The 25574-nt window shown below is 44.8% G+C and overlaps 2 protein-coding genes across 8 annotated transcripts in view; both read left to right on the top strand.

Annotated features, from left to right (window-relative positions):
* The first annotated feature begins 3000 nt into the window (after positions 1-3000).
* Positions 3001-25574, top strand: part of LOC139821293 (Fanconi anemia group J protein homolog) — a 182876-nt gene continuing 160302 nt past the window's right edge. The window contains exon 1 of the mRNA XM_071792291.1: positions 3001-3771. The gene's annotated coding sequence lies outside the window, so the exon portion shown is untranslated. The remainder of the gene's footprint in view (positions 3772-25574) is intronic.
* Positions 11775-25574, top strand: part of Bi (T-box transcription factor bifid) — an 85807-nt gene continuing 72007 nt past the window's right edge. For 2 of the 7 annotated variants that reach the window (XM_071792346.1, XM_071792299.1), the window contains exons 1-2: positions 11778-14510; positions 22208-22523. In XM_071792346.1, coding sequence (XP_071648447.1) covers positions 13769-14510; positions 22208-22523 — 1058 coding nt within the window. In that variant the 5' untranslated portion in view covers positions 11778-13768. Of the gene's footprint in view, positions 14511-22207; positions 22524-25574 lie in introns of all 7 variants that reach the window. The other 5 variants (XM_071792324.1, XM_071792306.1, XM_071792314.1 and 2 more) reach the window with 4 other exon arrangements.

The following is a 25574-nucleotide window of genomic DNA, read 5'->3' as shown; positions in this document are numbered from 1 at the left end:
GCATATGGCATGCAGAAATAGAATAAAATTTCATTAACGTTATTCCTCTGTTCGTCTATTCTGTGTTAATAAATTACATATGTTAATGAATGTCATATATTAATATTGAACTGTTCCCTATTCCTTTCATTGTGCGCAGCCCTTAAATGTCTTAAGTGCGTGGAGGGAAATGATATAGACGCGCTTAGACTTCCGGTATCCGTGGGGGCCCATATTAGTGTAGCGTACACACGTACGTCCTTCGTGGATGTGGGAAGGTCTTGGCAGATCAATTAAATTTTCACGACGGAGGAGAGACGCGTCATTACGGCGCGACATACCACGACAAAAGAGGCCGTGGCGGGCTAGGCCGCTGCTACGTGCGATATTGAATTATCGATGAGTGTCGTGCGTTTGGATATTCATGTGTTAGCGGCAAACGGCAACATTATGTCCGATGAACGACCGAACGAGTTCCCTCGTATTGCTCTGTCACGTTCAGCGCCGCCCAATAGCCATTTTTCACGAGGCAGGCCTGGGTAAATATTTTGCGGGATCCACCGCGCAGATTCATTCGTTGTGACCGTTGTGACAGTCTCAGGTAATATCCTGTTCGAAGCGAGGCATATAGGGTATCGAAGCGCTAATCTGTAGTGAATAAATTTCAATTCTATTTTGCAATTTTTTTTTACGCCACGAGATGTATTATTTTTTTATATTTTTCTTATTAATATGCAGTTAATATGTATTATATACAATCTCTTATTATGTCACGAGGAATAATCGCATCATCGAAATCCTCGTAGGGTTTTATGCCCCGCCGAACGTTTCGTCCGACGAATCTTGAGAACGCTCTTAGGCGTTAAATCGTAGCGGTGGCGATCCAAGAGACCGCGGCGTAATCCGATCTGAGAAATCTATGTCGATAGGGCAATAATTAGGCTGCTTAAAGACGAGGAGGCAAAAGCAGGCAAGAGGGAGTTCTCGTGTACAGAAAGCGCCGCCGCCTCTGTCTCTCGAACCTCTTCCTTTCTTTCCACGCGCGCTGCCAAAAAGAGGGTCCGAAGGGACGACGAGAGGACAGTCGCCGTGGGTACCGCGTTACCCTTTCATCCCTTTCGAAGGCGCGCACCGCCGTGAATAGCCCAACTAGAGATCAGGGAGAGCACGGGATTCTAGCGTGCCCTCTTCTTCTTCCTTCATCTTCTCCTACTCTTTCTGCTTAACACGCATGAAGCGCACATATCCTCTTTCTTGAAAAAAAAAAGAAGATGCAGAAAAACAATCCCAGAAGCGCTGCACTCGTACACGCGTGTCGCTGCCACCGCCGCCGCCGTCGTCATCGTCATAGTCGTCGTTGTCGGTTGCAGCCTGACGTCCCTGTGAACCATACTTCGGGCCCGGTACTTTGGAACGGAGGAAGAGGACCGACGGAATCGAGGGGAGGACTTCTCTCTCTCCGTTATAATGGCGGCTTCGACACAAGGCCCCAAAAGAAACCCATAGATATCGCATTGCGCGCCCGGGACTGACGGGACAAAACAGCTTGGACCACGAGACAACGAGCGGGGCCGGGCGGTGGCGGGGATGAAGGGGCTCCGGAGGTCTCTCGCGAGTTTCGTAAACCAACGAGCAAGAAGAGGGACGCGACATCGAAACGGAAACGGACAGAAGAGAGTAGGACGATAGATCGGACGATAGTCTGCGTATGAGAGCGGCGGAGATGAAGGTGGAGAAGATGGAACGACGATGGTTGCGAGCGGTGTTTTCGTGTCACGGGGCATCGCTCGCCGATATCGGCAGCGGGCAGACGCGAGAGAACTCGCGGGGCCCTCCTCGCGTGCCGATCTATTAATTAACCATTAACGTTTCCTCTAACACTTTGGGCTGAATGCCACGAAAGGGGGCCAGCGCCGTTTTTCCGGGGATACTTGGAGAATTAAATTTTTATGATCGTAACGATTCGTTGGCATCAAATCGCGATTGATCGCTTCAAATGGCCTCGACAATACATTCGTCTGATATATTTTTCTCTTTCCGATGTCAATTACGTTGTTTGTGAAGCACTAATGTAATCAAGGGCCGTTACTAAACAATAGAAAATTTTATTTGTCATCACATGGGAAAGCAACCCTATGTGTCACACATCACGCAGTCACGATCGATGTCGGAAAGGATCGCGCGTGTCGCGATGTTACCACCGTAAACATCGGCCGACGTTATTATTTTCTTTAATTATGAATCGGCTTTTCTATGCCGGATCTCTCTGCAATAAAATTATCCTACTGTTTTCCCTGCCGTGTACCACGCACCGGACGAAACCCGACGGTGACAGTACCGAGATAGTACCGAAGGGTGAATAGCAAAGTTGTCGTCGGTAAACTATAGCTTACTTGCATAGGTAATCAGTTTCTAAATAAAAGTCAAGTCGATAAAATGGCGATCGTGCATACGTATTCCCCATACGTGTTGCGCAGCGTTGACATCTCTACGAACTTGAATTACGACACGTATAATTCTCTACGGCCGAGGATATCGCGTATGTATGTATATCGGACTTTTTTTATATCTATATGCGATGGACGAATTATTTTAATTGGCGAAATATCCAATATTATATTTTCGTAAGTTATAATAATAATTTTTTTGAAAAATGTAAGAAACATTTTAGAATAAAGCGCCGTTTATTATTTAATTATAAAAAATTACATAAAAGTATTGAAAATCGTATCAGACACAAAATTTACAACTCCTTGAAGTAATCTTCTAGATTTTGTGCAAAGTAGCAACATGCCATCGCTTTCAGCATGTTACAGGTTTCGTTACGAGTATCGTTTCATGCTCAATCGATTTGTCATATTTCTAGATATATACTATACTGATACGCTAAAGCTCACGTCTATTTTAAGATTAGCTGGTAATAGTTAACGAGATATTCTACATATGATTCGTCATACATGTAGGCATCGCCACTTTTATTGTTAACCTGAAGCCCTCGAATGTCAGTCGTGGCTTTTATGCAGGTCGGACAGGTCTGTGGCCTCGTGCTTTTTTTCCACGTTATGTGTACAATTGGAAATATATTTAGAAATTTCGTGATCTTAATTTTTTACAATTTAATGCGTCATCGTTTATGGCCTAACAATGTCAATTTTAGACGATAAATTATATAAAAGTGTATTAAATAGATGTTTTAAAGTAATTTCACGAAAAGAGAACCTCTTAATTAAAATTTTTTTAATACAATTTTCCTGTATGGCTGTATTTATTTTTTATTTATTATTATACTACAATTAATTCTATGTCACAGTATAAATCAAGAGTGATGTTAGATGTATATAAATATAAATTTTTTACATTATAGAATACGCGCGCTCAGATAACTTCCAAATTTACTTAACGCGAATTATTTTAAAATTTACGTGCGATAACATAAATGGACGAAGAGTTTCATATGCGAGTTCTAATCAGAATAGAAGACATATATCTAGTCGGTTGGTTTAAACAGTTACTTGGACGATGAGTTAAATGGGTTCTCCACGCGGCGGTACACCTACGGCGAATTCAATCAACTGCATGCCCGATAATTCAATCAATGGCGCGAAGTTGACTCCCGGAAACACAATCGAGTCTCCGCGTTATCGGAAGTGAATTTCGAGTAGAACAATCGTCGCTCGCAGCTACATGGGCGGCGAATCGATAATTCGTTGCCGAGATCCGGCGACGGTTAAGCAACATATGCTGTGTTAATTTCGCTGCAATCTATTGGACATATACCTTGAGCCGCACGAAGTGAGTATTAATTATCTAATTAATGGCGAGGCTTCGGGGTACACGCGATTAGCAGATAGTCGCGGTTGTTTGTTCGTCACGCTTTCGCGTTTCCAACCAAAAAGTAATAACGATTTCATCACCTATCTCCCACTACACCACGTAAGATATTATATGTTTGATTATTCTTATAATATATGATTAACTATAACTAACTTAATTAATGCGTAGCTACTAAAATAACTTATGGCTAATTATCTTTTTTATGACCAGGTTTGGCCAAATCATATACCATTCAAATTTTTATAAATCTTTATTAGATCGTTTGGATAATAAAAATCAAGTAGATATCGTTTAAAATCTTGATTTACCCCGTATTTGTCGAATCGCAGAGTTGCGAGGTTTCAAAATCGCATTACACAGAGAAAACGAATGTACTTGAACGAAGACGCCAAGCCTTCTTGCAAAGCAGTACGAGGCCTATTGTGGAGAGATCCTCGTTTACCAAAACTATCAATTGATGTCAGGGCACAAACAGGGTAACGCGCGGTATAACACACACTCGCAGCTGCACCCTCGAAACACCGAAATCCAAACAGAACGTATATATCTCCTCGCCCGTCCATCTGTCGTTGTGTAACGGAACACCGGCTAATAGTATTAGAAATATATATATATCTCGGACTAAACTACCCCTGTCAAACCACTCGATCGAGAATCACCCTCCCGCTTCTGGCTTTCCCGCTCTTCTACAGAGTACAGATCGCTACGGTCGCTACGGATTACGTCGGTAAACGTCGGGGTTCGCCGAACGAATCCTGATCTCTCTAGCTTCTTCCACCCCAAAATCTGCTAAACACATCGATGGATCGGCGATATCCCATCGAGGGCCCGACACTCGCCGACCCCGATTTATTATCCAGATCCATCGTATTTGTCGCCGCGTGTTAACAGGACGACTGTATTATCCGTATATATCTTACGAGTATCGCATTAATTTAATTTACATATGTTTGCAATTGCGTGTTATTAACCCTGATAAAAATGTGGATAGAAAGTTCATTCCTATTTTTATTGCGTCAATTATATATATGCATTTAATACATAAATGTGTTGCCCTTATAAAACGTTATTAAATCGAAATACCAATTTTACATCATCTATATGTATAGCAACGTTTATTCGAATTATCTGTTCGCGTTGCACGTGAAGTCGATCGTCCGATCTCGGGTTAAGAAGCATAACGTGTAATTGACATCCACGCATTCTTTTTGCTTCTCGCCACTGCATCCCACGTAGCGGCGGAGTCTCGGACAGGCCGGAGAATTCGAAAATCGTGACGCCGAGCGCGCCTCGCGCGGGCAGGCGCCGTAGAGACGGCGGATGCCGGTTTTTGTTTGCTTGTTTGTTGTTTGTTCCGGGCGTTTCGTTGCCGCGTCGGTTAGGTACTTGACTCTCCTCTCGCGCGCTCCCGCGTTTTCCATGAACCGGCGATGATCTCCCCTCTCGCTCGCTCGCTCGCTCGTTCTCTTTCTCTCTGTCTCTCCTTCCCTCCTCGTTTCTCCTGTCCGGAATCGATCCGCGCAAATTTACACGCCCGCGGCGCGCTGGAGTGACGTCGGGAATTTTCACTGTCTTTCCACACTTCTAAACCATCACCGACACCGCCGCAACCTCTCGTCATCTCTCCGCCGGCCCCTCTGTTCCTCTCGTCCTCGTCGACAACGATCACCCCGAGGCAATCCGGCTTTACCACCGCTCTCGGCGGGGATGGATCGGCATGCCCTCCGATTGTTTTATCCGATTGTTACAGAGCCGCGGGTAACCCCGTCCCATTAAAATACTTAATTGGTTTGTTCCGTGCTCGCGCACAGTTTTCTCTCGTCTATATCCGAGCGATGCATCGCTAGGCCTCTATCACTCGCCGTGTGTCTTTTTGTCGAATTTTCTCTAAGGAAAAGCCGCATGTCCAAAGGTGGCGACAAGTACGCGTCGTTTACGCTCCAATTTCAATGCAACTGACGATCAACTGGTATCACGCAACCTTCATTAGTGTCTGCTTCGATTCCCCGACGCGAACAAGTCACTCAAAGCAAGATCCGTAACTGCACGTTCCAGCCTCTCGTGCTCAAAGAAAAGTGCGTTTCTCTTCACGTTAAAGGGTTTTTGGAGCATAATAATATTACATTTGTACAGTGTTTCGCGTATGATTTCATATAAACTGGTGGAAAAAATTTGTACTTTTGTGAAAAAATCTGCTGATTAAAATTTTTGGGTAAAGTAATCACACGTGTGCATACATGTGTAAATTTAACATATGCCTGCTATGTTAATTGAACTTAACAAATATCAAATGTAAAATTATTAAATAAAATAATTTAAAAAATATGTTAAAGTAACACAATTTGAACGTATTTATTAAATGTGTTGAAATATACAGAAAAAGAGTATTTGCTTTTACTCTATAACAGAAGTGGGAATGATTCAACGTAAAAGTTACGTTAATTGTACACAATTAACTTTAAATTACGATCAAAATTACATTTTTTTTCTGTTGAAATATTAACATAGAGTATCGGTGTTACCATTTAACTATCTATATTATGTTAAATTAACACAAAAATTTGAGTGGACCGTTTGGAACATGTGATTTATGTTATATTTAACACAAATTTTCCAACTGTGTACATGTATATTTTGTATACGTTATATACAAATATTTATGTGTATATAAAGATAATTTCTATATTATACGAATAGTACTATGAATAGTGCTTCATGGGTAGTCTACACCGCATACTGGCTCGTGTTTATAACGTCGTCGAAATCTCGAGGAACTCAAGGGATACATATGCTAAGATACGGCGAACGAGAAGACGAAGCTGCTAAGAGCACAAAATTGGCCGCGATACCACGCGATACTCCTCGCGAGGAAGCAAGCTACGACTTGATGAGTTTGGCGTTAAATTCAGCCGTCAGAGCTTTCAGCCCCGTTCCACCCCGCCTCTGGTCTTGCCACCCTCGCACGAGTTACTCCTCCTATTCTCTTGTCTCTCTCGCGAGTTACTCGCGGAGCGAGCGAAGCGACGGTCGTCACGCACATGCTGCAACGACCTTTCGCGTTCAAAAGCTTTGTTTATGGGCCGAGAAGATTTATAGGCTGCGCGCCGATATACATATAGCGAGGTCGGTGTATGTACGTGTTCTATCTGCCTGGAATCTTCGTTCGAAACGTTGGCGAGGGGAAATTCATCTTGCGTATCCAGCTCGCCGAGTTGCTGTTTAGTGAAATAAAAGGCGTCGCGGAACACGATATCCGGTTGTAGGAGATAACTTGAGGATGAGATAGGAAGTCGAGATTGCTGATTTTGCGGACCAAGTTTTAAACCATTGAGTGTCTAAAGAAATATCTAATAAGGGGTGATTAAATATAAAATTTACATCTACAATTAGATAAATACGGATATCACCGTAGTGCATGATTATACTGAACAAACAAGTGTGAGTGAATATGGATATATAATCGTTAACACTCATTACTGTTTGTGTTTCTCGCATTTGCGGATTTATCGCGCATTATATATCAACCTTGCAATCACGAGAGTCAACATATTTTTTTCTCGCACATATAAATTCTACCGGCTCGTGAAATCCCCCGTCTCCTATACGCAGTTCGTCGGTTTCCAGAATTTCGCAGCCACTGTGGTTAACTAATGCGACTACGCGTATGCGATGGTTCACCGCATCGGGGGAGGAACAAATGGTCTATATCGTGGTAGCGCACTCGCGAACAGTGGTTGGTAGGCATCATTAATTATATGCGAGTTATTGGCACTATCAACGTAGCGTTTCAAAGACCGGATGCACTATACATACGCGTACTGTCCACTTCCTGCGGGCGGAATAGCAACGCAATCGAAGACATAATTTGATAGTAATATTATCGCCCTAAGTGAAAAGTTTATATCATTTTGATGAAACAATCTGTGTACAATGAACACAATTGTGGTTGGAGAAATTTGTTACGTAACATTTTTTGCTACCCTTTATTTTTTTTATAAATGTATGCGTTAGCTCTATAGGTATATATATGATATCTCATTTTAACATGCATCTATATATACCTACGTCGATATATCTTACGTCTACATAACTTTATCGTAAATATGTTTGTTAGTATACTTTTCCTAACTATATTTTCCCAAGAATCTTGAAGAATCTGTTTAGAATTATTATTTTATGAAGTTTGTGCAATCTCTTAAAGAAAAGTGTGTGTTATACGTATATGGGCGGCAAAATTGTTTCTGATTATTCATAAAACTACTTGCTTTCCATTGCATACTTCACTATACGTGTTACATGATAGCTTTTTATTTAATCGAAACAAATGTTAGTTATTCTTTCTGTGCATTTCGACTATTATTTTAATTCACAATTGAAATAATATAATGGTAAATAATTGCTTTTAATATGCCTACATTAGAAACAAAATTCAATTTAAACAAATAGAAAAGTTCTGTATTTATATATGACAATATTTCAGTTTTACTTAAGTTGAACCAGTATACACCATTCTTTATAGGCCAGGAATCTCATGTTTTTTCGTATATTAGCCTCTCTATCCTTAAGCCTAGCTTTACAATTTAACTGTTTCGTGGACGCAATTATCTAACGGAGTCTAAATCGCGTTATTTGACTTGGTGTAATTGTCCAACAAAATCTGCGGTCTTGTGGGACGTTCATCGACTGCACACCGAGCAATACGGACACGGCATACGGGACGCTGTACCAAGTTTCTTCGTGCAAAACTTCAGCCGATCTCCGCACTGACCAACCAACAAGACCACCGCGCGCAAAAAAATCTCACCGTGTATATATATGCTGGGCAAAGTGTGTGCGCGCGCGCTCGTGTAGAGCGGCATTGCCGTGTATGTGTCCTGTCTTTCGTCCTACTCTCATCGTGGTCACGGGATGAATGCCACGCGAGTCTCCGTCCTCGTCTCGCGGACCCCCCACTTCCTCGCCTCGTCGCTCAGCGATTCCGCGCGTCGCGTAAAGTTAGTCCCCCCCCCACCCACGTGTCGGTGGACGATAGTGGGGAGAACTCAGGCACGTGGGCGGCGTCAAGCCGAACCACGCCCAATCGCGTTGCCCCTTTACCAGCCCGGCGCGCTCGTCAAATGTTTTTCGTCGCGGATTATGACGCGGTCTGCGCGATTATGACCACCTCTCTCTTTCTCTCGCCCGCGCCATCGCTCTCGTTCCATCTTACGTTGCTTCCCCTGACTCCGCGTATCACGGCGCTCGGTGGCTGGATTTTTTTTCTCTCTCTCTTTCTGTCCTCTCTTTTTCTGTCTCGTTTACCCCTATCTTCTCCCTGCCGACGAGGACAAACTTTGCTCTTGCCTCAGCCGTTCGTTACCACGTCGTCTCGGACACGCGAAAAGGCGACTAAACTCCTTCTCTTTCTCACTGTAGGGTTTTTTTCGCAATATATGTGTACCCGTAGGATCTTTCTCTCGCTTTCCGCTTTATGTTTTTTTCTTTATTTCGTTTCCTTTATGTTCCACTGCCTCTATTCGATAGCTAACATATAGTGGCATCGATCGCCGCCGGTACATTTTCCTCAGATCGGCCAAAAAAGAAAGAAAACGAAAAGTCTAGTATGAGCTGTTCACGACGAGTGTCTGGCAATCTAGTAGGATGGAGTCAAATGAGAACTGGCATGAGGTAAAGTCATAAAAATAGCCTATCAAATTTACACGCTATTTTGATAATTGTTACATGAATAACTCAACTAGCGTAATCTTCTATTTCAAAGATATTAATTAATAAAGGAAATTTAAGTTTTAATGTGAACAAATTTAAACTCGCGCTAGTAAAAACGCAATAAAGTTAAATAACTTGGGAAATATCTTACATATAGACATAAGTCATTTAAATCAATCAAATATTAAAAAGATCCACATATCAAGTGCTACACTAATATCAACACTATGAATACTATTTGTATTGTAATATATAAATTACATGATAAAATTATTGTGTATGTATATGTTATATATGCGTATTAATTGAATATAATATAATTATATTAAATTCGACATCCCGAAACGTGTGCACACCTATATTAAAATTTAAAATATAATTGGAGATGAAAGTTTTTAAGCACTAATAATTATTATTTTGTCTTGTGACGTAAATAAGAAGAATTGAGTTTATAAGAAGTGCAATGGAAAGGTGCACGTTGCCAATAATTCACTGCAGAAGCAATAAATAATGAAACAACATGTGATCCCCGCCCCTTTGTTCCAGACGTTTAATCCTCCCGCGTCTCCCTCTCTCTTGCCATATAATTACGATTAAACCGGATCATGGCCCGGCCCAGACTAAATTTTGCTCTGGGCCAACAAAAGAACGACTTCCGATCGACGGTTTCAGCGTGACGGTCACTCTTTACGACGCTCCCGAATAATGCGATTCTGAATATATGTAATTCCAGTTCGCGCGGGTAGAAAAGCTCTCGCGGATTTGGCAACACTGTGATGCTCTGGGCGTCTCAGCAACACTCTGCGGCGCGAAGGACGAGCGTCGAGCGTTTCGCGATAGAGAAAAAGCGGGAGAGGTTTCGCTGGAAGGAAAGGGTGAAGGGCGGCACCCGGCGAGAGACGAGACGGGGGAGGCACAGCGGACGACAGAGACGGTGGAGCGCGAGAGGGGAACGGATTGGGTCACGTGACATCGTGGCGGGGATGTTCGCGGCAACGGTAGGGGTATAGGGGGTGTGGCTATAGGTCTCCTCTCTGTCGCTGCTCCGCTGCCGCTAAAACGGGCGAGGAGCGACTGAGTGCGAGCGAGAAGGACGGAATGAGATAGGGTGAGATTCGTGACGCTGTACCGTGCGAATTTTGGCACGGCTCTCGAAAACTTCTCACTCGCGGTATTTCGCGGAAAACTCGGTGAATTCCTGGCGTAGCCAATTGTATTGCATTACGGTGATGATAAAGTATATTTGCCACGCGGGCGCGCGCGCGCGCGATGGAAAGATATATTTACACATACATTTTTTCGGATAAAACGTCGTCAAACTTGGTTTTACACAGATGAGTTATGTGATTCGTGCATTCTGATTCGCTCGAATAGGAATCTCTGCAATTTCCCGGTTTAGAATTGGAAATACCACAAGTAATCACATGATGTGATATTATTGACTAAAATATGTCTGTGACATATACGTTATGCTATTATTAATTGGAGATATACACCTGTTATCATTGAATTAAAACTTTATTTAATGATAGTTGAAGTTAGAGCGTTAATTTTATCTGGATACCCGGATACTTGTTCAAATTACTTAAAATATAATAATATATAGGTACCCGCTACATATTGCCCGCATTGCTCAAATAATTGAGATTTGCTTATCCACAATACATAAATTTCAATACTTTTATCATAATAGAGTTATAATTCGAACTACATGTTAAGATTTAATGAAAAATGAATGGATGTACAGATATAAGCTTATTGATAATATATAGTACATACGTATATATAATAAATATTTTTATATTAAGTAAACCTCTCGATTATTTGAGCAATTTGGATAATTAGTAAAAATTAATAAGTATAATAAAGTAATATGTGGATCGTGTATTTGGGCAGTTGGGTAATTTCTTAGTTCAAATCAAATTTTTGTGTTTTTTTTATGAGAAATTGTTTTCTCAACTCGTATTATTTTTACCGGACAAAAAGTATACAATATCTTATACTGACCATGTCTCGAAAAGTTTTTCAATTGTCGCAGTTAATTGAAATGCGAAATAATATCTGAGAGCAATAACGTTATTCTTTGATTTACCAAAGGGAGGTGTCGACCAACGTGGCAACTCAGACGCGAAAATTCTCTCGCGTCAAATGCGAGAGCGTTAACGTTCAGTCGGCGAAGATTCGAGCGAGCTCCACTAACGACACCTCGCGACGTCGGCCGTGGGCCCCCTCCTCCGTATCCCATGCCCCCGCCCTCGTTGGAAGGCAGTGACGCAGGGTGGTGTTAATGGGCGTACTCGCGGTTAACACCCTTAGAACCGTCGTGGTGGGGGCGCACGTCAAGTTCACCGACGACGAGCGAAGAGCGTCGCGAGCGTGTGTAGGTGACGCGGAGCGGTGGGGATAAGTCCGACAGGAGAGGAGACAGGGAGAGCGCGCGAGGGTGCGAGCGAGAGCGCGCCGCTGGCTCGAGTAGCGTCGGAAAAGGCGTCGAGTCCAACGCCGCTCGGATTGGCGCCGGAACGCCAATCCGGACTACGAGCGCTCATTATCGCCCGACCGGCTGGTAGGGAGAAGGTGCCGCGAAATTCACCCTCCCCCCACCCTCGCCCGTCGCCGCCACTACGTTTCGTCAGTCCGCGTCTCCGTCTTCGTCACTCTCGCGGCCCGCTTGCGGCCGCTGGTGCCGAGACTGCCGAGTGTGTCGACAGTTGGGGAAGGCCGGGGCCCCCCCACTCCCGGTGATCCGACGGTCCTAGGGGAAGGGAGGAGGAGCCCCCGCACGGTCTCAGTCTTCGCGTCGCTGCCCTCCAGCATTCACGCCTCCCGCGTCCGTTCCGCGGCGCAGGCACACCGCGGTCTATATACACGCGTGTAACGCACGCATACGGACTCGCGGACCACCCATATACACGCGACCGCCGCGTACACACCGCCCTGAATCCGGACGGGGACTTTAGCACACCAACACCTCCGCGGGAGGTGTGGGGGTGAGCCCCCAGAGTAGGTGTCAATCCTAGCGCTGCTCAGTGACCATCGCGGCGCCACCCAAGTAACACCTTTCGTCCGCTCTTCAGCCCTCGACCGAGAACGTCGTCACCGCCGAGAGAAGTCGCCGAGAGAGAGAGAGGAGATAAACTTGCTTCTTTTTATCTGTCCATTTTATCGAGTCGTCCTCGCGTCGTCCTCGACGTCGTCATCGTCGACTCACGTCCTTCGCGTCGGATACGCGTGTCGACCGGCGCGTCAAGCATCGAACTGAACTATCTTCTCACGAGGACTCGTGGTCTTTAAACCTGTCTCGGACGATCAACGGGTGTCCAAACCTATCTATCGCGAGGGACAGTGTCGTGTTTCGGAGCGTCCGAGAGGAACGAAGAAAGATAAAAAAAAGAGAGAGAGAGAGAGAGAGAGAGAGAGAGAGAGAGAGAGACGGGGAACGACGCAAGAAATCGGCGACAGAAGGGGGCCTGCGAACGGGTCGGTGACAAGTGAGTGATTAGTGAACGTCGGATTTGCACTATGGCCTAGAGTGACTCGCGGCTAGTGTCTCGACATGGGAGTGACTCTTATACTGAAGATCTATCACGCGGCGTCGGCGTAGACGTCCGCTCGCGAGTGCCCCAGCTCCTCGAGAATTCGGAGTGCCAGTGTACCGCTTCGTCTCGGTTCAGATCAGGTGTTCCGAAGGCGGACGACTCGCTCGTTTCACATCTCGTACATCCTCGCGAGTGAATACTCCATTGAATGCAACCTCGCGCTATGGTGAAAGGTCGCTGAAGAGAGAAAAACGTCGGACAGTCCTGCCGGCAGGATCGAGTTGTCCGCGTCGTAAGATGTCGACTAGGCAATATCTGACAACGCTCAATGAGATGATCGTCGGCGCTTTTCCGCGGCTGGAAATTCGCGCGAAAGAAAAACGCGGGCACTCCGAGGATCGCGATCCACAGTCTTGAAGCGCGAACGCGTGCTCCCCTCGAGAACGCGCGTTCTTGGATATGTGGAGGAACGAGCGCGATCGTTGACCAGGCCGGACAGGCGTACACTCGCGAGGAAGAGCAGCGTCCATCCGTCCGACGGCTCGTGAACGCCGAACGGCTCCCGCGAGCGATCGCGCGCGCGCAAATTCGTGGAGTAAGACGTGGCGAGCGAGAGGCGAGGAGGCGAGGAGGCGAAGCAACACCCGGGGGAGCAGGTTTGAGTCACTCGAAGAGGAATCTCGCGCGACTCGGCACACCCGCCCGTCTCGATGAGATTCGAACAAGACACAGCGTGCAGGGGTACCCACTGCGCCAGCACTCCGCAACCCTCCGCGCTGCAGCAGCGATCACGGCCCGAGGAGGTGGTGGTGGAGGAGGAGGAGGACTCCTCCGCGAAGGACGTCGACGGTCAACGGCGTAGACTTGGCATAGGAGAATTGGAGGCTAACGTGGTCGAGGGTGCAAATACGGGGCCGCGGGCCGAGGCGGGGGGGCCTGGGATGGCGTACCCCGCGTCAGCGACGGCTCTGAATCAGCACTCGCCCTTCGCAAGCTCGATCGCCGGCGGCACGCCGCCCGCCAGCAACCCGAACGGCCACATCACCGGACCCCTGCCGGCACCGGCGGCACCGCGACCGACGGACTTTAGCGTATCCTCGCTACTGACCGCGGCAAGCACCCATCCGCCCGGTATTCTGGGCGGCTCGTCGTCGCAGAGCAGCGCTTCTCCGCCACCCGGCGGACCCGGTAGCCCAGCCGCGGCACCGGAGACCCCGCCGCCCTTAGCCGCGAGCGGCCAACGCGACCTGTCGCATCCGTCCTCGGCGGTGGCGGCCGCGAGTTACTTCAGCGCTGCCGCCCTGGCGGCGGCGGGTTTCTATAATCCGGCAGCGCATCTGCCGCCCACCAGCTCGCCAGGACCAACGGCGGCGCATCATCTTCAGACCAAGGCGATACTCGCCGGCGCGCACCATCATCCGCACCTCAACCCCCACGGGATCACGCCGCCAGGTGAGCAGACTGACAAAATGACCGTTATGTTCCTTAGCAAAAGTGACCTACGTGTGTGTGAATACTCGTCTCGTTCTCGTTAAATTTGTCGTCTTCGTCGATCGGCAATCGTGCTCGCGAGATCTGTCGGATTAGTTAGCGCGGATAATCCTCGTTGCGTCCGGTCTCCGTCTCGTGCCGTCACGAGAGAATTCGCGCGACCTAGCTGTTCTGGTGGCCATTTCGCGTAAAGAGTGTGTTCTCGTCGAGGAAAGTGCTCTCGCATTTAATTAATACGTCAGTACGACGAAAGGAAAAGAGAGAGAAAGAGGCGAATAGAGCCAGCAAGTTTTATGAACCGTACAATAACCGTATGAGCTAAACTGCAAACAAACTTGTTGCGTGCCAACAGTAATGCCGACGGTGCTTATTTCGGCTGCGGCCCGCGGGAGACGGTAGTTACTGGCGCGAGTATTAGGCAGGTTGCCGGCTCGTTTTTATGGACACGTTTACTTTCCCCGGTTTTCACGTAGCCGGCGTATCACTTTCTGCGGCTTTTTACCTTCGACTAGCGCTTAAGACCTTTTGACCGCTTAAATATTCTTCGTATGTTCGTATCCCAAGTTTGGACTTTCTGTGTATCTTTTCGGTGATATGTTCGAGCCGCGCGACATCGCGGATGAACTGAACGGCAAGGTCGGCAAGAGCCGCCGGTCTCGAGTTCTCTCGTCAGACGGAAATCGACGTAATAATCGCTCGGCATTTCGAGACGCTCGCGAACGCACACGAGCGCATCTTGTTGTTTTGGCGCGGTGCCCATTGTCGCCGCCGGAAACGCGCACGTTTTTCGGAAGGACACGTTTGTGACAGGCTGGAAGTCTCTCGTTTGTCACTCATGTCGTTTCGTTTCGTCTCGCGGGCCTTACGCAACATCCTGATCGCGCGCCACGGCCTGGCGTGCGATGTCAAAGCGCGCGACGGCGACGGCTGCACGGAAGAAGAACGGCGTATGAAATATTGCGGCGTTTCTGTCCGCCGCGTCGGCCGCTCCGAGGAGAAACGCCGCGTTTTCTCGAGAGATCTCTCGTTCACGCGTCTCTCTTTCTCCCCCTCGCCCGCGATACTGCGCAATAATTAGATCTCGCATCTCGCGAACGGCGGCCATTGTTAATTCGCGCGACGATAAAGCCGACGTGGCCCGCCGCTATTGATATTAAATGCCACTAATTAAAGACAGTTTATTACCTTGTTTGCCGAGTCGTTCGGTGCCATTATAAAGATTGGCACTAATGTCACGACATTTGATTCTGCGCGCGACCAATCGGCCGCTAATTGTTTTCTCAGTAATATTTATTCCACGCAATCCACGCCCGAGAGAAAGAGAGAGAAATGTCGCCGAAAGTGTCGCCAATGGCCCGACGTCGGCTTATCTGTTGTTTTTCAATGGAGAATCTCGCGTGAAAGTCATCGGAGTCGCGGCTACGATGGCCCGACTCGTCAAAATGAGGGGATTATCCTCGGTGAATGGGAAAATATTCTGAGAATAGTTCGCAAATATTTTTTTGCGTGAATGAACGCTTGTCAAATATCTCGAGATTGTGTTTCTCCTCTCGTGCATTTCAAGTCGAAAGATTAATTAGAATTTATCGAGTCATGAAACATCTTTCTACTAAACATTTTTCGTCGATTAACTCGGCTTGTGATGTGGATAGACACTTCAACTTCTTGTTGCGAACACTTAAGGCGAAAATATAATGAATTTCGTTTCCCCCGAAGTGAGAACACTAGCGTGGTTTCTTTAGCTTTCGGAAAAAAGCTGTCAATCATCACGGGAACGTGATTCATGTCGATAATCCGCGAACTGACGTGAGAAGTATTCGAATCGCACCCGATCAGCGATCAGAATAACATCGCCGAGAAAAGGCAGCGCGACTCTAACGCGGTGGAAAGAAAAATGCGATTGGCGTACATGACCGGCAATACATTACTACTTAGACAGCGATAATGTAATCGATCTGGCATATCTCCGGTGTTAAATGAGCAGGACGATGCGAACGTGGAGCGCGACTCGGTACTTCGACATTACTTTCAAAATGTATTGCCTTTCGTATGCGTTTTCCACCGACGAATGACACAACATGCGGATATGCAAAAATGTAAGTCATTTTGCAGAAAAGTGTCTCGAAAAAAAAGTCGATGACGCAATACGCGAGCTAAACGAGTCCAAGTCCAACATATATGCATAATTTTGTAAAATTTTTTAAGAGTTGGAATTCTTTCCATAAAATAAAAAAAAAGTTATAAGCTTTCTATTAGCGTACGAAGAGCGGATTAGAAATAGGAAACGCGACACGAAAGCGCTCTTTACTTTTTACGTTCGCTTTTACTTTGTGGCAGTAATAACAGCGGGGTGCGACGTCGTCTGCAAATGTCGTGCCAGGTGCGTGAAAAAAAAAACAATCGGAAGGACGATTTCCAGAGCCGACAACGTGCTCATCGCTCGTCCCCGTCTTATCTGACATCGCATTATTACGCGCGTCCACCTCATCCGCTACAACTAGTTATTCCCTTCGTTAGGCTAAATGATGAATTAATTCCCGACGCCGGTATAGGCACGCGTTACCACGTTGCTGGCTAGACAATTTAGCTTCTGCGGACGTACAGCTCTTTCACTTGCTTATAATAACGTTTCACGATTGAATATATTGGACGAAAAATTTTCCGAGAAAAATTAAACAATACAACGTTTAAATCGACAAATATACTTTGTCTGACGAAAGTATTTTAATATGTTTTCTTCCAATTAAAGCGAAACGACGTTTAAGATTAAAACGCAGTTAATTTAATAAAAATTGAAAGCAGAGCTGTGCTTTGTTTTCATCTTCATTTGTAGTCGCGACGCGCAGCGCGGCGACGCGACGATCCCCTCGAGTGACGCGAAGCCGTTGGCGTCGGCGACGTCCTCGCGGTTCATCGCAATGCCCGATCGTCGGGCCAGGATACAACGGCGATCTGTCATCTGTTATTGTGCCTCTTTCCCGTCATTTTTCGAAACGGTACGGCGCGGCGCAACGCGGCGCGACGTCGGCGCTCGTCCAGCGTCCTCTCTTCCTCTTTTCTAGTCGGGCTCGCGGCCAACTGACCATAAGGTAGTGGCGATTAATCTTTCCAAGGGCATGCCCGACGTTCCTTGCATTCGAAATTCGGGACGCGTGTACGTGCGCGCGTAACCCGTGTACCCCGAGCGAGGAGAAAACGACCGCGTCAGCGACGGGAGGGAGTGGAGGGTGAGAGACAGAGAGACAGAGGAAAAAAAAGAAGTTAGATATGCAAAAAGGAAAGTGAGATGTACGTTTTATTTTTGTCGGATGTACCGACGCGGCGACAGCTTGGACGAGAAACGGAAACACCTTGTAAACGCGCCCGATCAGATCTACATCGGATTCTAAAGGTCGAAATAAAACGTATTAGTCTCTGTCGTTAAATTAATTCCAGTTCCACTTTGCGGAGATGGATAATAATCCCATTCGTAGGCGACTGATCGCATTAATCGCATTAATCTGTCGCCACATTTCAGTTAGGTGTACGCGTAAAAAAAGGCCAGGCGCGAGGCAGCGGCAAAACCGCCGCGTCGGTACCGCTCGTGAAACGATAGAGAAACGAAAATTTGAATGTGATCGTGGCGCGATTAAATGTAACGGGCATTGTTGTGTCTTGCTGTTGGCAATTGTATTAAAGTATTGTGCGCGACGCAGAAATCGCGTTCGGTAAATCGAAAATCCGCATACTGCACTTGTTTATAATTTTCAATAATGTATTACTTGGTGCAGAGAATAGGCTGCGCGCGGCCGTTGATAAATTGGCGGCAATGAAGCAATGTATTTTCCCTGCTTGATAGCGGTCCTTCCAATCGTGAGAGAGAGTTATTAAATTCGCCGTGTATTTGTGACGCGTAACAAAAGCGCTTTGCGAATCAAAGTTCCATGTCGCGCGTAATTAATAAGCGAAAAATCGCAACCGCAAATGCGACAGGTCGCGAATTTGTCCCGACGAATGATTCGGGTACACCCTAAAGCCTCTTTCAAGAAGCTCCCAATATTGTCCTCAATCTATCTTATCAAGCACAACAAAGTGATTCGTGTGTGTCGCAAGAAGTAGATATGTATCTCAAGGTTGCACACTTTGCACTAATTAATGTTTCCGTTTTCATTAAAATAGAAATAGGGCTTGGCGAAAAGCCGGCAGGAAGAATGTTTCCTATACGTAGGAGCCAACGGCAATATAATGAATATGCAATCCGACGCGGTCGAGGAGCGACACGAAAATTAGTAAAAGAAAAGAAAAAGGAAATATTAAATGAAGAGCAGCTTAATCCGCGCCGCCATCTCGACAGGAACCTCGCACTTGCGTCATACTCGGAGTTTCATTTATTTTGATAAGAAATAATGGCGCGCGGCATTACATAAATGCCGCGTTGCGGACGGTTAACGGCCGGTGGATGCTTTTTTTCCCCTCTCCCTCTCTCTCTCTCCTCCCTCGATTCGCGATACCGCAATCATTGTAAACAATCGTCTCATTCCGCTCGGTCTGAACATTTTTAGCGGTACTCATCGCGCGTGGATCCACGTGAAAAATATAACGCGGCGCCCGTTAAAAAGCGCTGCGGTTAAATAACGCCGAGCCGTCGCGCCGGAGCGAGCACATTTCCGTTACTGGTCCGCGAATAAAAATCAAAATACATGGAGCGCGCGGGGGTAAGTGTTGGATAAAATTCGATTCGGCCGCGTCGGATGGATCTGGGATGTGCGTTTGATAAACGAACAGAATACCAAACGGTCACAGTTCACTAGCGCTTTCGTTCGGTTAATATGCTACGAATTTCGGCCGAATCTGAGCCATTTCCTGAATGCATTAACGCGGTAAAAATATCACCCGTTTCGCGCGGATCGATCCTCTCTCGCCCGTGTTGGCGAAAGTCCGCGCGTGATACGACACCCGTGATATGTTTATAATCGTGGTCACATGCGCAGAGTATGGGTTACATTACGTATTGCGGTTACATTGCGTATTGCATCTCGAGACAACGAGCAAAATGTTGCGCGCGGCGCGTTTCCAATATTTTAAATAATGACGAAAAAGAGACGGCGGCAAGAAACCGTGTCTGGAATAAGCGGTCTCGCAAATCTGTTATAAGAGCGCGGGATATATTATTATCGACTTAGTGCCCATAGCTTTACTCTAGTATTATATCCACATCACTTGTCTTTACACAGACGTAAATACATATTACGTTTAACGCGCCAACAACAAATACGGTCGCAAACAAATTCCTCCGCCCGTGCGTCGCCTAATTATTCATCTTCTGCACGCCATGCATCTTACGATTGCGAAATATAATTTAAGTTAGAGGCGCGTGTGGATATAGTTTCGTATATGAAAGCCATCCCCTGATATTTATCGACGCGAGAAGTTACAATAAAAACAGATGTATAACATGCACAAAATCGCACAAAACCGCGTAGGTATCGTTATATTTTAGAGTTTTATCGCAACACAAAAGGTAACATACATTTAACGCACGCGTATAAATTATTATTACGACTGTAATTTGAGATATATGTACATTGCCGTCGTGAGAGTGATTCGTAAAAATGTTATATAATATGCTTATTTTCACAGTTTCGTCCGTTGTGATCGTCGGCTAAAATTTAATTGCGACCGCAATACTTCATATAAAGAGATGTGAAAAAATGTAATCATTTTTCATAACAAATAATAATTCCTTTTCATTACATATATTGTTTAGATATATAATTGTATAGAAATTATTACATGTGGACTAATTCCTTCAGAAATAATAATTTCTTTACATTACATATAATTATGGACTGTCGTATTAACAAAATAGAATATGTGAAGAAAGTAAAAATGAATTCTCTGTGAAATTACATTACATTTATCTTTATAATATACGTTACAATAAATCAGACCAATTTGTTATAAGAAAGACTATATACACTGCTTAAAGTACTTTTTAAAACGGTGCTAATATACAAGTCGAATGACTAACCAAAGATATGATTGAGGATGCAGATAGATCTTTTTCTCACGTTCACACCAATAAATATTATCTGTTAACGCAAAACAATTTAGACGAAAAGAATGAACGTTAATCACACGCATAGACTTTCATAGAATTTCATGAAATTATTATAATTATCATTATTCCGTTTCGAGAAGAAAACATCGCGTGACAAATACATTTGATGTGTTAATTTCGAAATCTTGTGAACGAAAGTAAATCACATTGCTGGTTATACGTAAACGATTAGTTTAATCGACATGATGTCTCGTCAAGAAAGATTATACGATAGAAAAACTTACAGTATACATATAATACAGTAGCGGTTATATTTTCTTTCATGTATTTAGTAAGATTACTGAAGATAATAGTTATCGAGCTAAGAATTTACAGAGATCTGCTGCGGTAACAATCATGAAGTCATTATGCGGTAACAGGTTTTCCGCATTTTTTCCGTTTACAGATGGTAATTGATTGAAAAGGAAAGGAAATACCGGGAGCCGTCGTATCTACGTCGTTAACTATTAACTGCATCATTACTCATAACATTTATGGACGGTGATTTACATTAATCATTCTCGCTAACTTGACATTATAGTAAACCGCGGTGTTATCTAGATGTACTAATGTAATTTTGTTCTCATGAAATGACCCGTGTTGTTCTCTTTGACGCACAACGCGCAAAATAAGACTCTTGATTTTTGTACGTCTGGCGATAATTTCCCGGAAATCGTCGCAGTTTTGCAACTTTGCTCGATAATGCACGTCTAATGCTGAATTGTTTAAAAATGTTTTGCCGCATTAATACTCTTGCGATTTGGTTTTAAGTAAGCTAACAGGATTCGCGTCACACAGTTTCATATTTGTGTCGTTTGTATAGAGTTGAATTCTCTTGGAAATGTAGCTGTATTCCTTCGTTCTATCAATTCGCTATACTGTCGCTATATTTGAAATTGTAATATGCAATAATCGATTACTAAAGTAGATAGCATATGTAGATCGCTCTATTGATATTCACGGACGCGCCAGGTCTATTCTTAAAGATGCATCTCTGCGGTTCGAGAATAAAGTCTATATAGCTATTCGCGTACTCTCGCAGTTTCCGCAAGACGTCCTTTTTAAGTCGCTATAATGGGGGGGGAAAGGGGGGAGGGAAAAGAGGAAGACGATGAAATTCCGAACCCGGAGCAGGGTCAGGTAAAAGGAAAAGGTGGCCATCGAGGGGAGGCGTAGAGAAGAATCCGCAACTTTCCTCCCGGGGGTTGCTATCGTGAACTGCCAGGTGATTCACCCTCGCGAAACTTTGAGCAGCTGTCTTTTACTTGTTATCCCGTCGCTTGATCTTCGGCCCGCTCGGCGCTCCCGGGATCGGCGGCTCATTACGGCTTGCATCTTGCATTTACGTGGAATAGCGAGACCAGATGTTGCCCATCGTACGTGCACTGATACCGATTTTCGATTACCAACCGTGATTATAGCCCCCCCCTCTCGATGGATTAAATTAATCCTACCGAAAAATAGCTGTTCTACCTCCATTAATTTTTTGACCGTACTCTTTCACGTAGTAATAATTTATAAAAGAACAGATTGATATTTTCTTCAAACTAAATCGCCAAACTTTTCTACGAAATTTCAGGTCTTGGTCTGGGCCCGCATACGCCGGAAGAGGTCTTGGCGGCGGCCGCGGCGGCGTTACATCATCATCATCAAGGCCCCGGCGGTCCTACGATGAGGCCCCTGAGGCCGCCGCTACCACCGGGGATGCTTCACGCGTCACCGCATCCCCTGGCCACGCATCATCCCCTCGCGGCGCCGCATCATCCCCTGGTGCCGCCTCATCATCCGGAGGAGGACGGCGTCGTCGATGACCCGAAGGTTACGCTCGAGGGCAAGGAGCTCTGGGAGAAATTCCACAAGCTCGGGACGGAAATGGTCATCACGAAGAGTGGCCGGTAAGTGTCAATATCGTTTTCAACATCGTTATCATTACGATCCTTTGTCGTTAATTGAACGATCGCTGGCTCTCCCAAGAGCGGAGCAATCTAGGATGCCGTCTACCAAGTTTCATCGCACGCGCGCGCGTCCACGTAAATTCGTTATGTTTAAAAGACATCAAATAGTCGAAGCTATTGGACTTCAGTCCATTTATTTATAGCATCTTGCTGATTGCGTGGCACGTTATCGAAAATTGCGGTTTCGTTCGGCACGCTTTGACATGAATGTGACCGACGTATGAGTCGCTCGTGTTTATGTTAAACGGCGATTACTAACTTGTGATACTTCGCACCATTTTCCTCCTGCGATATGAAAAAAAAAAAAATTATTTTTACTATCATCTTTTACTATATCGCCGGAGATATTAAAACGTAAGCTAGAATGCCCGTATTTTTTATATTAGTTACATTGATATAGTTAATCTTCTTTTGATTACTTTAAGACTTTTTTCACGCAAGAATGATTGGTTACCCGCGCGAAAATTTTTAGTGAAATTAATACATTTCTATGGACCTCACACTAAAGGTAGTACAGTAGACCCCCATATAACATGGATTCATATAACATGGCGGAAAATTTTTAATATTTGTTTTAAAGTGAAATAAGAAATATTAAACTATTACATCTTTAATATTTATTTTACATTTTTTATAATAAACTCTTATTATACATATTTTATAAATATGTTTCCATATATACATACGTAATCCATATAATGTATGTATAATCTATGTGACTCGTACAACACGGAATGCATCTCCCGTATTATACGGAGGTCTACTGATAATATCTATTATACAAATAAAAAGTTTTTTACATCAAAAGCTAGAATCACAATTTTGCATGCAAAGTTTCTACGTATATATACATACAGAACTTGACAACTTTATTGTCGAAAGACGTAGCCGCGAATAAGTACTCTTGAACGAACCTGAGACCTCAAATGAACATGAGAAAAAGATCTCATGCGGGTTGTCTCAACTTGCTCATTGATGTGTTTGCGAGCATATATACAATGCGGAGTTTTATAATCCCCTCGGTAAATTAAATTAAATACAGACGTTCTAAATTTCTTTATTGAAATAAATTTTTATTAACCTCATATACGCGACAAAGGTACTGAAAAAGATGTCGACATCTCGATTAAAGATTCGATTCTTCTATACCATATGAGGAAAAATCGTAAACGCGTAATAGGCGACATATCGATTTCATTATCTCTAGGTACTGGGAGAAGAAAGTGTCACCGGCGAGCAGTTTTATTACACGCGAATCTGCGCGTGTGCTCTCGACGAGCTTTTACTTTTCGTTATTGCGAACCGCGCTCGTATATCGCGCACGCAACGCACACGTGTCTGCGTACCCTCCCGCGATCCTCGCGCACGTGTACGGGGGTGGGTTGCATCACGCGGCACTTCCCCGATGACGTATAGCAGCGCAGTAGTAAAAAGATATCACTACACGAAGTTGTTGGATCCCTTCGTCATCAAGCAATTGAAACTTCTCACTCCCACTGCTCTCCGTCACTCTTTTCCCCTCTTTCTCTCTCTCTCTCTCTCTCTCTCTCTCACTTTCTTGTTCTTTAGCTTTTCCCTTCTTCTTTTCTCGAAGCGTGAATCTATCTACTCTATTCCACGCGTTCGATGGTAGTATTGTCGTGCTAGCAAAGAAAATAGCGCTTGATATGGAAGGCGGCGAAGCAAGCTAAGAAAAGGCAGAGGGATAGAGAGAAAGAAACGATGAAGAGGTGAGGTCTTTCGCGATGATAGGCCGCGCTGCCAGCGGGCAGGTATATCGCGTCTGAATGAAGACGGCGCGGCGGCAAGCTCTATAATAGCCGAGACTAGAGCGCGACGAAAGGGTGAGCATACACGCTTACATATTTCATGTGCGATATATACAGGTGCTAAAGCGCACGCGTGTACGTGGATTACGGCCATACATCGATGTGAAAACGTCAAACGTCCTTCGCGAATGCGTGTATCGCGTATCGGCCGGATTAAATCTTCCTCGCTCTTTGCCTTCGATCTTCGGTTAACGCGCTTTGTCCGTGTCTCGCAAACGCGCGCGTTTGCTCTTCTAATTTGCGTCATTAGAGTCGCGACGAGGGGAGACGTGTGGGGGATCGCTTTAGAGGATTGCGCTGCGCGAGAGAATCGTGGTTTAGACTAAACATTTATCAGCGCTAATTAGCAACGTAATATCCTTGCAGAAAGGACAATTAATTTAATTTCTTAAATTTCTATTGAGAACAAAATCCATAAAAATAAAAGGTAGAAAAAGTGTTTAAAATGTTTTAAAATTTGAAAATCGAGCTCTCTTTGATATTAAGTATTATTCATTATTCTACATTCACGCGTGGAGTTGTCAATCAAGCTATCAGCAATTTTATTAATGTAACAAGACAGCCTACAATAGTTTTAACGCGTACGCGTATCACGCACGATCTTCCAATCTCAACTGCGTCTTTGATAAATACAAGCTGTCGTTTAATATGACAAATAATCGATCGTGATGTTTAGTAACTCAATTTGCAACATCGAAGAGCGAGTTAAACATACGAAGTAACGACTGATTTCAAAGTACTGGCAATATGATTAATTCATACGTATGTAATGACATACGTCGTAATGCTTCGTTATCAAACTGTAATAATTATTCCTCTTTCGTTATGTGACAGCTGTTCTACATCTGAAATTTATTCAACGTTTCAGATCTTAAATGCCACAATAAACTGCGCTATGATGCCGTGGACGCTCATACGAGAGAAATTAGCATTTATGGCGACAATGTTAATTTATTACAGTACATATACATTTATCTTTTGAAAGTTTCGAATTGACATCGCAATTCGAGTATTGTTTTTACGAATTTCAAAGACAAACATACTTGCATCTCTTTAACGAGACACGTGAATAACCGAGCCGACAACGAAAAGAATTGAGACAATTCCTTGTTGAAATGAGCAGATTTGGCTTAGTGTTGTTATCAGAACCGGACAACCGGTC

The sequence above is a fragment of the Temnothorax longispinosus genome, chromosome 1 (genome assembly GCF_030848805.1).
Source record: "Temnothorax longispinosus isolate EJ_2023e chromosome 1, Tlon_JGU_v1, whole genome shotgun sequence".
Taxonomy (NCBI): Eukaryota; Metazoa; Arthropoda; class Insecta; order Hymenoptera; family Formicidae; genus Temnothorax; species Temnothorax longispinosus.
This window is presented reverse-complemented; position numbering and strand designations above follow the sequence as displayed.